Source organism: Mytilus edulis, chromosome 4, assembly GCF_963676685.1.
Source record: "Mytilus edulis chromosome 4, xbMytEdul2.2, whole genome shotgun sequence".
Lineage (NCBI taxonomy): Eukaryota > Metazoa > Mollusca > Bivalvia > Mytilida > Mytilidae > Mytilus > Mytilus edulis.
In genome coordinates, this window is record NC_092347.1 from 49,544,219 (window position 1) to 49,560,816 (window position 16,598).

The window sequence follows — 16,598 nt, forward strand, 5'->3', positions numbered from 1 at the left end:
AATATAACCTCTATCATGTATGGCCTTTTTACCGAAATAATACCCATCAAATATTTTAGGAAGATAATCGTAACTTAAAAAAAGATAATGGTTACTTGTAGGCAAATCACTTGAACGATAATTGTATTTGAAGAATATTAAAATAATAATAGTTGATGATTTTGTTTAAAAAAAAAAAGGAGAGATATCACTGGTGTTAAACTTATGGTAACTGCAGTTACCATGATCCCAATATGGCTGATGTAGAAATAAGTAAAATTGTTTTGAGTTAATTTCTCTGTGTAAATCGATGATGTTGTTGTCGAGTATTAGTCTGCTGCTAGGTTGATCTGTTGATTGAGACAGCGACTATATCTTAATATTGCTTAACGTTTGATAGTGGTACCAAAATTGTGAATACTGATGCATGGTTATCTTAAACTAATTTACTTTTTGCTTTGTGGATATATTATTCTATATATTTTACCAAAGTTTGAATTAATTAAGGGTAAATATTGATTGGTACAAAAATGTATATACAGCATACTTAAAATGGAACATGTATTCATTAATTTAAATGATTTTAAAGTTTTATCAGATAAAAAATCAATCAATCAATAACTGTTTATTAAGTCTTTTTCAATAAGTGATTCTCTAGACCAAAACCTATTCCCTAATATGCTACAAATGCTAATTGCTGTAATGTTAAACTATCTTCTGTGTTTTTTGGACAACTTGATATATTATATTTCTTAATAATAAACACAATTTGTCAATATTTTATGCTCAGAAGCCAAAAAACAATTAAAATATTAAAATATATTTGAAGGCCCCCTTGCTGGTTTTGTAGGAGTATAGGATCCATCTTGCATGTAACATAGCCAGAAATGAGTAGTGGTTTTGCTAATTAATATTCATAATATGTAAATGAGAATTGTACCACGTGATATTAGTTTGAACTGGACTGGCTTGATAGGCTTTATATCATTAAAATCTTTAAAACACGGATATTATAAGTTGCCCGTCACAGAGTCCTTATTTACAATCATTTTGATATTTCCGTAAAGTTGTCAGGCGGTCAAAATCAAAACAATGAACGCGAATTTAGTGAATTTTTCGTGCTTTCGTGAGTTTATTCTTCTTGAAATAGTGACATTTTAATTTTACGTGGGAACCTAGAGTTCAACGACTACACATACAAGGTTTGGACTTGCTTATTCTTTGGAAATTCAAGTTTCAAATTTCACCCCGGCAACCTGTTTTTGTAAAGACCTTGTAAGCCAATTTTCAACACGAAGTTTGCAAATTTGACGTTTCAGCCATTTTAGCCTGTATTTTACACAGCAATGTTAAAAGCCTCTCGCTTCGATTTTTAAAATACCTCAGGAACCTGTATTTTTGCAACAACAGTCATTATGTTTCGTTTAAATGGTGTATATTGTTGTGTATATTCATTTTCTGCCCCGGCAACCTGTCTATCACTTAAATTAAAATTAAAACAGACCTTTTTTCAAAATTCCCTATCATTTTAATGTAATTTCCGTGACCCGTATCCGATTTCTTTAGTATAATATTCAAATAAGCAAAGTGGCGTTGATTTCTGGATATGAAACCCCCATGGGCATTTTGAAAAGTTGGCAGGTATGTATAAATGGTAAATTTCATTAGCGAATATGAATTTGTAAGACTCATCTAATCTGGGAACTGTTCCTGATCCAATTAATGCCAATGTGACAATGGCTCCAACCCGTTCCTTGGTGCAAGCTAACATAACAGTACCCAAATTGCACCTCTTTAGCAAAAATAGCAGTGGAAATCTCACAAGATTTCTGTAAGATTTCCTAGAGACTAAACAACTTGTATTTTTATGATTTGATACTATGCACATCTTTCAACATAGGTAAAAATATTTAGATATGCACAAAACGTTCACAGTTTTTACAACAGATGAAGTGTTTACTGAAAAAGCAAAATGTACCGAAACATCGCCATGCGACGTCATCAAATCGTCATCCTTTTAAAATGAGCAAATACAATATGTTACAAGTATCCATTTCTTAAAAAATGAAGAGTAAGCATGGACTAAAAATCGGTTATCTAAAAAAACTACCATCGCTAACATTTTTAACAATAAAAATCGTGGTTACCCTTCTATCGATAAGTGTCATGCCAAAAAAATGACTTACATGTCCCCGTCTTTCCACCAACAATACGGTAAGGTCCACGTTTAATGGTCGCGCATTTTCTTTAAATTTTGAAACTGATATAACTTGAAAAACAAACAGTATTATTTATTTACTCACATGAAACAAACCGGGGTGTGGTATTCAGTTCGTAGGAGAAACTGGACGATATTTATCTAAACGCACTCAAGAACATCTGTATCGTTTTAAAAGACCCAATAAATTCAAAAGTATCATTTACCAACACCTTAAGAAGCACAACCATCCTTTTAAACATTTAGCAGTTCAACCTTTAGAAGTAGTAAATAAGCAGCCTGGTGAATCGCATTCAAAGTTTGTACGATCACGGAGAATAATTGAATTAAATTGGATTAAAAAATTACAGACAGTTTACCCTCTCGGTCTAAATGATAATATCATGGGAATTGGTAATATATCTAGAACCAATTCCGTTAACATTTTGGATATAGTTTCTAAAACTGTTCGTAAAAAACGTTCTCACGGTCGTAGAACAAATCGCAATCAAAGAAAATTTCGGGCCAATCATACCAGTATTTCGGACCTAATTTCTATTTAAAAAAACAACGGCAGACATTATCTGTTAACAAAACTCTGTTCGTTACCGTTTAATAAGTTAAATAAAATTTTGGAGGATTGCAACACAATTTCATATAGCAGTCCTAAGTATGAAATTGCTCAAATTATTATGGCATATTGTTATTCTAAATTATTTCCCAAAATTGATCGCCCTGAAGATCATAAAAAACATTTTATTAAAATTAAGTATGTCAATAAAGGCTTTGATTTTGTAAATATTGCCGGTATATTTAACGACCATTCTGTTAAAGAACAAATTCCTGGATATTTTGACAATACTGAGCTACCTCTTATTTGTTATATTTACAAGAAATCTACCCGGAAATTTGTGTTTAATTATAGTCAATTGTGTAAAGATGTTAATATCAGTGAAAATACACCTACTTCATGTAATTGCAGTAATTCCGAATATATCTATGGACCCATTTCCCATGTTATAACAGGAGATCATAACATCGTTCAAGACCGAGAGTTAAAATCATTCCTCAGTAAAGGACCTAAATATCGTCCCCCGTCAATTATTAATTGGAATGAGTGTCGTAATATCATCCACGACTCACTCCATACTTACTGTATGAAATGGATAAAACGGGAAAAAGCTGACAAAAAATCTTTGGACTCTTTTTTTTAATTCAGTAATGAAGATAGTTGATATACGTATTCAACATTTTAAAGAACATTTTACTATTAACAATAACCACAATAAACCTATTTCTCGTATCAAACATAAACTAAAAGAACTAGCCAAGGAATTTGTTTTTGTCCCGGCCGATAAAGCTGCTAATAATATTATTATTGTTTGACGTAAATTTTACATTGAGGTTCTGAAAAAGGAAATCACCAATTCACCAACATTCCAACTGACTCCATTTTCAGAAAACGAAATCTGTAACAAACATAAACTTTTAGCCACCGCTTTACAAGCAGAGCCAAATACAATGAAAGTCCCAACTATGTATTGGCTTCCGAAGCTACACAAAACCCCTTACAAATATAGATTTATTTCGTCTTCAAGCCATTGTTCAACTACTAAATTGTCTATTCTTCTCACCAGCACACTTGGTACAATTAAAAACCTGATAATAAATTGTTAAAATAAGGCCTTCGAAAATAGTGGAATAAATTACTTTTGGAGTGTCAAGAACTCGTTGGAAGTACTTGATAAATTGCATGCTTATATTGGTGATTTTGAATCTGTTCAAAGTTTTGATTTTTCTACCCTGTATACCACATTGCCTCATATTCTCATTAAGAAAAAATTCACACACCTAATTAAATGGGCATTCAAAAAATCAGAATGTGAATATATATGTTCAAACTCTTTTAGGTCATTTTTTTAGTAGCAATAAACAAAAAAACTGTGTTAATTGGACATGCTTTGATACTATATATGCCCTAGAATTTTTACTAGATAACATTTTTGTTCGCTTTGGGGATTCCGTATATCGTCAGATTATCGGAATTCCAATGGGGACTAACTGTGCACTACTTATTGCGGACCTGTTTTTGTATTGTTATGAGTTACAATTTATGACAAAAATAAGCAAAGACCCATCGAAACAACATCTGATAAACAAATTTAATAATACTTTTAGATATTTGGATGATATTTTGGCTCTCAATAATGACGACTTCAGTATGTATATTAATGAAATTTATCCTGTTGAACTTACTTTAAATAAAGCTAATACTAACAATGACCACTGCCCTTTTCTCGATCTTGATATCTATATCACTAATGGAAAGCTGAATACTAAAATTTATGATAAAAGGGATGATTTTTCATTTCCTATCGTTAATTATCCGTTTTTAGATGGTGACGTTCCCTTGTCACCATCTTACGGTGTTTGTATATCTCAACTTGTACGATTCGCTCGTGTATGTAACAATGTTTTAGATTTTAACGAGAGAAATTTATGTATTACTGAAAAATTATTACACCAGGGTTTTCGATATCACAAACTAGTCAAAACATTTACTAAATTTTATCATCGGTATAAAGACATCATTCGTAAATATAGCTCAACATGCAGACTTCTAATACGTTCAGGTATTTCACATCCAATTTTTTATGGAAATATTCTTTATAAAGCACAAAGGTGTCAGTATTCACCTCAGAAACTTACAAAACCTTTGAATAGACTTATTAAGAAGGGATATAATTACGATACTGTTGTCAAGTCATTAAAGATTGCATATTTTGGCGTTAATATTGAGTCACTAATAAGGTCTTTGCATCGGAACTAAACACATTTATTCTAAAAATAGTTGTTGGCATGACACGGGTTATGTTCTTCTCATATATGTTATGATGGTATGATACTAAACCCCTAACGGGAAGGATTGTATCTGATGTTCATATGATGAAATCATAATCTTTCATTCAGTTTAATTGAATTCTGGAGCTGGCATGTCAGTTAACTGCTAGTAGTCTGTTGTTATTTATGTATTATTGTCATTTTGTTTATTTTCTTTGGTTACATCTTCTGACATCAGACTCGGACTTCTCTCTTGAACTGAATTTTAATGTGCGTATTGTTATGCGTTTACTTTTCTACATTGGTTAGAGGTATAGGGGGAGGGTTGAGATTTCACAAACATGTTTAACCCCGCCGCATTTTTGAGCCTGTCCCAAGTCAGGAGCCTCTGGCCTTTGTTAGTCTTGTATTATTTTAATTTTAGTTTCTTTTAGTTAATTTGGAAATTAGTATGGCGTTCATTATCACTGGACTAGTATATATTTGTTTAGGGGCCAGTTGAAGGACGCCTCCGGGTGCGGGAATTTCTCGCTACATTGAAGACCTGTTGGTGACCCTCTGCTGTTGTTTTTTTAATTTGGTCGGGTTGTTGTCTCTTTGACACATTCCCCATTTCCATTCTCAATTTTACTAATATCCAATTGTTCAAAATATTTGAAGAAATTAAACAAAAGCTCTGTTATTCGACGTTTGACGATGTGAATTTAAGCATGGATGCAATTTGGGTACTCCTCATAATAAAATTTACAGAATTATTGATGAGTTAGAGGTCAGTTAAGACCAATTTTCTATGGAATCAACATTAAATTGGTGAAACCTGGGAACAGTATACCTTACTGTCAAAAAAGGTGCAAGTATGGTTACCCTGACGTTATAGATGGAACGGCGGACTAGTTTAATTTCAAAAGAGAAGGAAAATTAACTTTTATATTTATATATACCTTTTCTACCTCACTTGTAGAGATCTAAAATAAAATATAAACCGGAATCAAAATCGGAATCCTTCCGGAGTAATCGTTTAGTAGAGAATGATCCGTTTTTTAAATAAAATATATAAATGAGTAAATTGACGTTGGCGTTTAATGTTGTATTCTCACTTTTGACAGCATTTCATACACTATAAAGTTTGTTTTTTAAAAGTTTATGTATTTAATGAAATTGAAGGATACGGCGTTGCAAACGGCACTGTATGTAAAACCGAGTATACATCGGAATAACTTGACTTGTATCGTTTATAAACATTTTCTTCAAAAGATTTAATTACCCTCATTATTATTACCAGCTGTTTATTAGACCCAACCTGAATGCCATGTGGATATTTCTGCTTTGTTTCTTCATTCAATCAGAGACATATATACACATGTGTATATATGTCTCTGATTCAATGCTGTATGTGCCTGACTTGTAAAGTTGACAGCTACCAGGGGTGATGATACGTGCAAATCACGAAAAGGATCTGACAGCAAAGCCCTTCTTTTACCTGTTCTCTTTTATTGTGTAACTGAATTGAAATTTATTCCTTATGGAAACCATGTTGGTGCCTGTGATTCAGAACGCCATTTTCTTTAAATCAAAACAACCCTTGTCATGAGTTTTGCTATCCCCGAATTGAACATACTTTTGTTATAACTATCAGCACTTAACATCTATACTGTACAGTATAAAAGTATAGTTAGTGTTACTAGTGGACTAATTTTACTAATATATCTCCACTAATAGTGGATAATATTGCAGGATCGGGTGGTTGTTTTTAAAATTTGCTCACGCATCGTTGTCAATATAATGGAATTTGATGCGACTGTAATACAACTGAGAGGTTTAGCTACTATAAAACCAGGTTCAATTCACTATTTTCTATAAGAAAATGCCTGTACCAAGTCAGGAATATGACAGTTGTTATCCATTTGTTTGATGTGTTTGAGCTTTTGATTTTGCCATTCGATTACGGGCTTTCTGTTTTAAATTTTTCTCGGAGTTAATTAGTATTTTTGTGATTTTTTTTTTACATTAGTTTTTCGAGCATTCTTTCGTTCATTTGACTGATTATACTTTTAACACATTACTCAATATGCACAATTGTAGGGGAATGATATTAGACCATAACATTTCAAAATTCGCACTAAAACGGCCATGAATTTAAAACTGTTTGCTTGTGCAATTTCTTTAATTTTCTGTGAGTAATCAATTTGATTATGTTAATATAATTGGCACATTCAGAGGTTGTTGAGTCAATATTCCCGGAGATACTTATGTGGGCCTCCGGTGAAAGTAGTAATTAAACATAAATCATAAAAGTAGTTCATATATTTTGTTATTTGCTGCTTCAGTATTCAATAAAAACAAACAAAGTGGTTCATAAAACATACGACATGACATAAAATAGATTTGTATATATTAAATAAAGGTGTATTTCTTGTTCTAGTTTAATGAAAACAATTCTGCTATCACTTTGAATCTATTTTAGACACTGCATTCTTATACTCTGCAAACTTAGTGCCGGAATATCTGATCATCATACCCCGTGCATTGTTAACAAAAGTGGGGCGAAAGATACCAGAGGGACAGTCAAATTTATCCGAGCAAACACTACGCATTTTGAAATAAAGACTTGGTTAAGATATAGTTTATTAAATCATTATTACCAAGCACCATTATATATTTTTTTCAAATATACTGTTAACAGTAATGAGACTCTTTGAGAAAATTTCCTATTTGGAACATGCTTTTCCGTTATTTACACAAAAGAGCCGTTTTCTGATGACACAGTTTTTTTTTGTACACAGGAACGTTACAAGTATGCGCTATTCAATGAAAGTAAATGTAAGCAAATATAAAACTTAAACAATAACATTCATAAATAAAGTCGATACAAAGATTTAAAAAAGTCATTTAATAATGCACGATGAAAATAAGCCATTCGTTCATTAAAATAAGGAAAAGGACACAATAACGGACATGTGCATGCATCAACAGTGGAAAGTTTGTAATTTACACACAAAAAAATAAACAATAAGCTGTCTAGTGACTGAGGCGGAACAGTATTACTGATTATAAAAACAGGCTTAATCAGGAAAAGAGAAAAAACTACACTCCTTTATCGACGTTTTTTTCTTCTTTTCACATTTAATGGTGAAAATGAAAGATGCACGCTGATGATTTCAAACGGCAAATAAATTTCAGTCACCAAAACATTAGACACACCATAGCTATTAACAAAATATTACAAAACCATTCTACTTAACATTACATTAAACAAACTAGATAAGACGTCTCAACACAAACCTGACTTAAAACCGTTAGTGATCACAGATGCTCTAATATTGGTATAAACTTGATAAATCGATAACTACACAAATATTCCAGCTGTTTGCGCCAATATTAATGAAACACAATTATCACATGTTATTAACATCATATTGCATCATTAATGTTATTTTTCAAATTGTGTGTCTTCTTTGAACATCGACTGAAGGTACATGAATTATTATCTTTGTACCAGGAATTCAGCTCTGAAACAGTTGTTGGTAGCTCACGTCCCATAGTCTCAGGTAGAACCAATAAAGAAAGGGTGACAAATAAATTTAAACTAGCAAACACTGCTGCTGGGCCCCATCGAACAATGTAAGACTGAAAAAAGTATGTAACAAGTGTTTAATTCTTCGCTTCCTCATGATACAAATAAATTAGAAAGATATAGAAAAATTGTATCAATTACTACTGCATTGTATAAACTTAAACATTAAGAATATATAATAATTACAGTGACTTCTACGGGTGTTTTTTCTTTCTTTTTTGTATTCCATACCTGTGGTGGTTTGTTTTTTCGTGATTTGGTTTTCCCTGATTTGTTTTGTCTGAGAAATCTGTAAGATTTTTGTTGTACAGTTAAAGCAAAGTCTTTTAAGGCATGAATGTCTATTTGAAATGAAATACAACCTGACAAGTTTGTTATATTCTTAATATCCTAGTAAAAAATGAATAAGGACCACCATAGACGTATTTACACTTGTATATGCAAAGTTGTCCGCCATTACGTAGAATCACACAGGTTCCCGTAAACTTTGACATAACAATTCAAAAAATTTGACGTCACAATAAAAAAAATGATTGTTGCTTGACATCAAAAGGTTATTCGAAGGTGATCTAATGTCATTTTGCGAAAAAAATCAGCGAAATATGTTTTTTATTTTTTAATATTTATTTAAGTTGCTGTGTTCTTCAGACTTTTTCCCTATCAAGTGTATTAACATGCTATTTTAAAATGTTTTTTTTTTAATATATTACCTCTCTTGAAGCATATGACTATGCATCAGTTTTTCGTAAACTTAGTAGATGTTTTACTTACATGTTTTCGGTATAAATTTTTACGTGGTAAAACAATGATTACGTGGGATTTTGTCTGATGCTTGGTCCGTTTCTGTGTGTGTTAGTTACATTGTAGTGTTGTATCGTTGTTCTCCTCTTATATTTATGCGTTTCCCTCAGTTTTGGTTTGTTGCCCCGGTTTTGTTTTTTGTCCATGGATTTATGAGTTTGAACAGCGGTATACTACTGTTGCCTTTATTTACAATAGATTTAGTTGCAAAAATCGGACACTGACTATTACTGAAACTTTCGTCAGCACCAATAATTGTGATATGACAAGAAAGACATCGTGTTCATTAATAGTGTGAGGTCCATGTAAGCTCCTTCTGTAAAATATGTAACAGAACACAACAACGGACATCTGTATGTATCGAGGAAGGGACGAAGACCACAGTGAAAAATATAAACTCACGTTTATCAACAAAAAAAATGACATGCTGTAAGAAAACATACCTTCTTGAATAGTTTAGTAAAACAACTGACGAAACTGATAGGATATTGGCAATAGACAAAATCTACTTAATATTTTCGGTCCAAGAAAATATTAAAAAAATATAAGTTAGAGTCGAGTGTTTGTGGTTGGTGTGATTCTGATGTACTATTACTCTCTTGTAAATTTGATGACTCGTGTTTCCTTTTTTGTTTAACATTAAATAACATCATAACTAAAAGAAAAGGTCGTGAAGACAATGCAAACAACAATCTTTAAACACTACACAGACAAAATCGAGTAGCGAAATTCAATACAAAAATCTGGGTTGAAAGTGCTACGGCATGGTAAAAACGAAAAACTACGAAAAGACAAACAACGGTCTACAAAACCCAACGATAAAAATTTAAGAGACTGACCAACACGAATCCCACAAAAGATCTCTGGTGGTCCGATATGTTTGGATACAAAGAGTGTAGTGTTTCAGTGTGTAAATAAACCACTCAGTATCGTTGATATAATAAGTTGAATGATTACTCACAAGAGTCATAGCAAATGGTGACAACATGGATCCTATTCTAGCAATAGTTGATGCAATGCCTAAACCAGCATTCCTGAAATATATTAAATACTTAGGATACTGTTGATGCTATGCTTATTTATACAGAATTTCTTAAATATAAACCTACTCTATGAACAAAAGATGTCATGCCAAATCCAACATCTCAGAAATAAACATACTCTATGAAGAATTGGTTTCATAGCTTATCAGTATTTCTGAAATATAAACCTAATCTAAATACAGCATTTATAAAATATGTACCTACTCTATGAATAATTGGTGTCATGACTAATCCAGCATTTTAAAACATAAACAGTACATATCTTGTCTAATCAACTATTGTTATGCGTTTACTTTTCTGCATTGGCTAGAGGTATAGGGGGAGGGTTGAGATCTCACAAACATGTTTAACCCCGCCGCATTATTGGGTAGGTTCCAATGGTGTGGTCACGTTTCTCCAACATTTTATATTTTTATGTACCTCAGAAATCAGTTGATGCAAAACAATATCCAGTATTTCTGAACTATAAACCAACTCTAATAGCAGTTGTCTTGATGCAAAGCAATATCGAGTATTTCAGAACTATAAGCCAACTGTAATAGCATTTGATGTCTTATCCTAAATATCTAAAATATAACCATAATTTATGAGCACTTAATTCGATGTCTCACCCAGCGTTTCTGAAACATAAACTTACTGTAAATTCAGTTGATGCCATGCAGTATCCAGCATTTCTAAAATGTAAACCTACTCTTCAAACAGTTGATGTCTTAAATATCTGAACTAAACCCTGTTTCTATGAAGAATTGATGATATGTCTAATTTATCATTTTTACAATATAAACACACTCTAGAAACAGTTGATGCCATTTCTGATCAGCATTTTAACAATACTAACTTTCTCTAAAGACAGTTAATCAAGTATTCCTGAATTAAAATCTACATTAGATACAGTTGATGCCATGCCTTATCCATCATTTCTGACATATTAACCTACTCAAGAAACAGTTGATGTCTTATCTGAAATATCTGAAATATGAATCTGCTCTTTGAACAATTTATGCATTGCCTTATCTTGAATATTTGAAGTATAAATCTATTCTTTGAAGAATTGATTATATGCCTAATCCTTTATTTCTGAAATATACAAACTCTGAAATTTGACTTTACTCTAGGACCTTTTGATACCATATAAACTACTTCATCATGTCTGAAATATAAATCTACTCTTGATATGATTAATGCCAGGCCGTATCGGTAATTTCTGAAATATAGACCAAAATTGGAAACATCATTATCGTTTATCATATCTAAATTATACTATTTCAGGTTCAGCTATGCTTTTTGTAATCATCTCTTCAAATATAAAAAGAAGATGTGGTATGATTGCCAATGAGACAACTGTCCACAAGAGACCAACATGACACAGACTTTAACAAGTATAGGTCACCGTACGGCCTTCAAAGTTTGTATTTTAAAATTAGTGATAAATCTCATTGATTTACGTTACATTACATACCTTAAATTCGTAGGATATAATTCTGATGTATATAGAAACACTGTACTGAACGATCCTGTTATGGCAAATCTTCCAAGCAATGCGAAGACTGTTCCCAATACTGGTAGCCATTCATTTTCACCTGAATCAAAAGATGTAAAAAGTGAACATAAGCATTATAGAACAAAATCATTGAGAACATGAACCGTTACACTCTACATTATCAAATTAATCTATTTCCCGTTTTCCAGTAAATCTAATACTCCTGGTAATGGCAGCAGAGACGTTATAACTACAGTGGAGATCACTTCTAACCTCTCATTAGAACTGTCAGAATATTCTGTCATAGAACTGTCCTAATCTGTCCGAGAACAGTTCTACCTAGAACAGTTCTACCCTAGAACTGTTCTAAGTAGAACTGTCAGAATCAGTTCTAGGTAGAACTGACTAAATCAGTTCTAGGTAGAACTGTCAGGATCAGTTCTAGGGTAGAACTGTCCAAATCACTTCTAACCGTAAAACTGTCAGCAGAACTGACTAATTCAGTCAGGACTGTAGAACAGTTCTAAATGAAGTCACTGCAGTAAGGGCACTTTAGAATTTAGAAGAAATAAATCACTTCCAATTACTTTGCTATATAATAGCAGATTTTTTACATGTTTTTACTGATCAAACGTTACATGTACAAATATCGAAGTGAATAGAAGGTTATCCAACTCATCGGAGAAATATTTTTATAAGATTGCATACGGAAACATCATTGTTTACGTTTCTTCGTTCCCCGTTTTTAACAGTCTCTTCCTAAATATAACTGCATTTAATTCATGGAATTTTAATCGAAATTTACCTTGTTTGCCTTGGATTTACATTCATTTAAGATTCTGTTTTGACAAATGTTCAAACGAAAATTGTACAGTGGATGAATTATGGGATATTAATGAAAAAAAGTGTTGTATAACGTAAAAAAAACTATATAGTTATACATTTGCACCATCTCGTCAATTTAGACAGACTTATCCATAATGATTATAAACGATATCTGGGAGTCAGGAACTCAGAAAAATATACTCGATCTGAACATGAATGAAACATTTGCCCCTGGACGTTCGGCTACAAATAAAATCATGCATTTCCTTTGCCTTCTTCAAATAATATTAACAGTATACTATTCCAAGAAGAGAACTTCCCATACATGTACTTTTTATTTTTATTTTTAAAATAAAGTATATGAATCAGTCATGTGAGTGTTGGATAATGCCGTTTTAAAAATAGTTTTGTTTTAAAAAAAAACATCAAAAACTACTGACTTAAACATGTTAAAAAGTCACTTTAGTGGCGATTCATTATTATGGATACAGAGAGGAAAAACGGCGCGCTAAATTCTTAGATATGGTATAAATACACCTTGTCGCTATTTGTCTGCCATTACTGGATATCACAAAGGTTCCCGTAAAATTTTGACGTCATAAAACAAAATATCTGACGCCACAATGGAAAAGTGATTGTTGTATATGCTTCAAAAGTTCAAGAGGCCGGGTCAGCCAGGATTAGCGATAATGTGTATTGTGTTTCAAAGTTGGTGTCATTTTTATCATACGATCCGTCCTCACATAGAAATATTATTGGTTTACAATGAGGCCATATATATTTACATGATAAAGTGTAAATAAGTTCAGTTTTGGTTGATGCGGTAAAATAATTTTGATAACCCTTTCATGACGAATGTATCCTTTTGGCACACCCGCGCGCATGCCGAATGTATCCTTTTGGCACACCGGTGTAGATGCCGAATGTATCCTTAAGGATACATAGATTTCTATTTTTAGACGGTCACAGCCCTGCAGGCACACTTTGTTGAATCAACGTTGAATCTTTGTTGATTTTAGGTTATACATTGATCAACAAATATTCAACATTGATTCAACGTTGACAATGCAACGTTGAAATTAGTACATTGTTTCAACGTTGAATTGACATTGTGTTGAAATACCAACACTGAATCAACGTTGGCTAAACAATATATAAAACCCAGTAGTTGTGGATACCAGAATTGTCAAAAAAGAAGTATTTGACACATCACAATTATTTTCAAATTGAAAACGATATTCACATTAAATAAAATATTTAGTAGATTTATCAGTAATTGTTGTGGTGATTATAGAATAACACATAAAACAATCGCAGTGTATATATAAGCATTACTAATTAATCATGAAATTCGCACCCCAAATATTGAAATAATAGAAAATTCAAAAATTTCATCCCACCCCAAAACATAATAAAAGAACCAGCGAGTATACAGGATCATACAGTAAATATAAAATTAAATATTTGTGAATAACTCCTTCCCCTTAAAAGATCCCTCCACCTTTTTCCTTGACTTCTGATGTCAAATATCTTGTTTTCATTTCTTTTTTTTTCTATTCTTTTTATTAATTCCAAGAGAAAGACGTATACATCAGTTCATAAACAATGGTTGACAACTTGAAATATAAACAACGGATAGATCTATTTAAATAACGATTTAAATTTTCGCGGCATTGTAACATTTCTATTTAAAGACTTCAGGTATGCGCATGCGCAGTTGTTTTTGTTGCCAAAGTTTGAATATCCGCCAACGAGACCACAAGTGATTTGTGCGGAGTTTTTATCAATATCTTTCCTCTATACAGCTTTTACATTTTTATCGTAAGTATTTATATTAATTGTTGTGATTACGTTATCGTATTTTAGAAATGTGAACATATCATGTTGTTATGAAACTGTACAGTACTGAAAAGTTGAAATTTTACACGTGAAAAAGGGGGATGTTTAGGACAATCTATGGATTGACCTTAGGATCAGGATCAGGATAGCATGTTACCATTCCCAAGATATCTTGCAACGTCTCATGAATTTTTATCATTGACTATTTGAAATCATATGATTGAATCAAAAGTGAAAAGAAATTTTAATCGCATAAAAAGGGTGGCTTGTTTACAACTTTGGGATGGAAAGGTCAGAAGCTATATATGACTCACCAAGTTGAACCTTTAACTTTACTGTCAAAATTGAGGTAGAGTTTGGACAAGGTAATTAAACATAAAGGGTATATGAGGGTGGTAAAAAGTTATTTGCATTTATGGCCTTTTTATTTCACGTGTTTTAGCGTTTTATTTCTCGTAATTGGTTTCGACATGCATTATTTTTGTTTCCTCTTATTTATTTTCCGTGTTTCGTCTGGGTATTCTTTAATTTCTCGTGCTAGTCCAACATTCAAGATAAAAAAAAAGTAAACCAGGACTAAATTCGAAGTCCAGTCGGGAGATTGTTTTAAATTATGTGTTCCCAGGATATTAATTGCGATCAAGTTATCTTTTCCACGATTCGGATGCAACAAGCGGAAGCGAAAAGGTGACTGCAGGGTCTTCGTGTTCATTATCATGACTGTGTGATCTCCAATAACGACTGAGTATTAACTTCTAGTACTTTTTTCCTTAATAATATTCATGATTTAATTTTTCGTGTGTCCTTTATCCAAATTTTTATTTTCAGTGCAGTGGTTGTTTTTAGTTTTATTTCACGTGTTTCCGTGTTAAAAGTCCCCTTTACCATCCTCTAATATGTCAATTAGTCAGATATCCATGCCGCAGCACAAGTAATACAGAAAAAGACATAAGTGGATAAACCTTCAATTTGTTCAAATTAAAATGTAGTAGTTAGGATTTTCTTGCAGATTATACCTAAGTCCTTCTAGTCTATCTAAAAGGAAATGTAGTTGAGACTTCAAAGGACAACTGTTATTTACTTTAGTTTTCATCGGTTCTTATGCTTTTTATTTATACTTTAAAGTAATATCATTATGAAGTTAAAATAGTTAAATGTGTTGAACAGAATACAACTTTACAATGTTATAACTTTTGATTTTGTAGATGTCATCATGAAGACCTAGATGGAATCACGGAACAGCAATTCAAGTGTCTGAAAAAACAATAAACTTTCTAAAACGGGCTCCAAAAAGACAAGGTGTGAGAAAAAAGAAGTTGAAGTTTCACTATTAATAAATAAAAAGTTTCAGTATTAATAAATAAATTTATTTTAATTTTATCGTATTGAATATTTCTCTATAATCAGTGGTTGGACATTAGAATACATAGGATAGAAAGTGTCCGAACAGCAAATTTTGTTTTGTATTTTTACCACTCAGATATTTCAAATAGACATTGAGCAAAATTTGTGTATTAAGGGTTGTGCGCTTTCGAAATCAATAATTCTCTTGGATGATAATTTGTGTTGTTGTAAGCATGTTGTTAAATGTTAAAAAAATCTTGGTGGTTAAATTATGGTTCGTAGGATATCCCTCAACACCCATATTTGTTATTCAGTTGATTGGTTGTTATCATCATCATTGTCAAGCCATGCTCTCATCACACGAATGTGGTCACTCAGTTTTATTGTTGAAAATTACTGATATTTTACAAGTAATTGGCAGTCAATGGCATCTACATTGTATTAAAAGTTTTGTGCACCCAAACACTTTTTATTGTTGTACCTATTGTTAACAAGACAACCATCAATTAAAGAACATTATTTATATATCTTTGCGTTACCATACAGTCTTCAACAATGAACTAAAGAACACACCATGTAGTGGGGCGGCTTAGTACCAAATACAACCAGACAATGACTTTATTTAAAGATAATCAATTTTGTTTTGAGATTATTTTTCAAACTTGAGTCTAATGG

The 16,598-nt window shown here is 32.1% G+C and overlaps 2 protein-coding genes and 1 long non-coding RNA gene across 4 annotated transcripts in view; 1 reads left to right on the forward strand and 2 right to left on the reverse strand.

Annotated features, from left to right (window-relative positions):
• The window catches only part of LOC139519895 (erythroid differentiation-related factor 1-like), a 495,405-nt gene that overhangs the window by 169,563 nt on the left and 309,244 nt on the right, over window positions 1–16,598 (reverse strand). The window lies entirely within an intron of this gene.
• The window catches only part of LOC139519889 (organic cation transporter protein-like), a 36,378-nt gene continuing 20,091 nt past the window's right edge, over window positions 312–16,598 (reverse strand). Inside the window, exons 8-11 of one of the 2 annotated variants that reach the window (XR_011663741.1) lie at window positions 11,895–12,015; window positions 10,354–10,426; window positions 8,247–8,644; window positions 312–420 (exon numbers count right to left, since the gene is read on the reverse strand). Coding sequence is in view for 1 of the 2 variants with exons in the window: in XM_071312183.1 (XP_071168284.1) it covers window positions 8,429–8,644; window positions 10,354–10,426; window positions 11,895–12,015 (410 nt within the window). In the remaining variant the exon portion in view is untranslated. Of the gene's footprint in view, window positions 421–7,310; window positions 8,645–10,353; window positions 10,427–11,894; window positions 12,016–16,598 lie in introns of those variants that run through there. The other variant, XM_071312183.1, reaches the window with a different exon arrangement.
• Window positions 13,724–15,959, forward strand: LOC139519892 (uncharacterized). The gene is made up of 2 exons (XR_011663744.1): window positions 13,724–14,561; window positions 15,785–15,959. It is a non-coding gene; the product is annotated as an uncharacterized lncRNA (long non-coding RNA).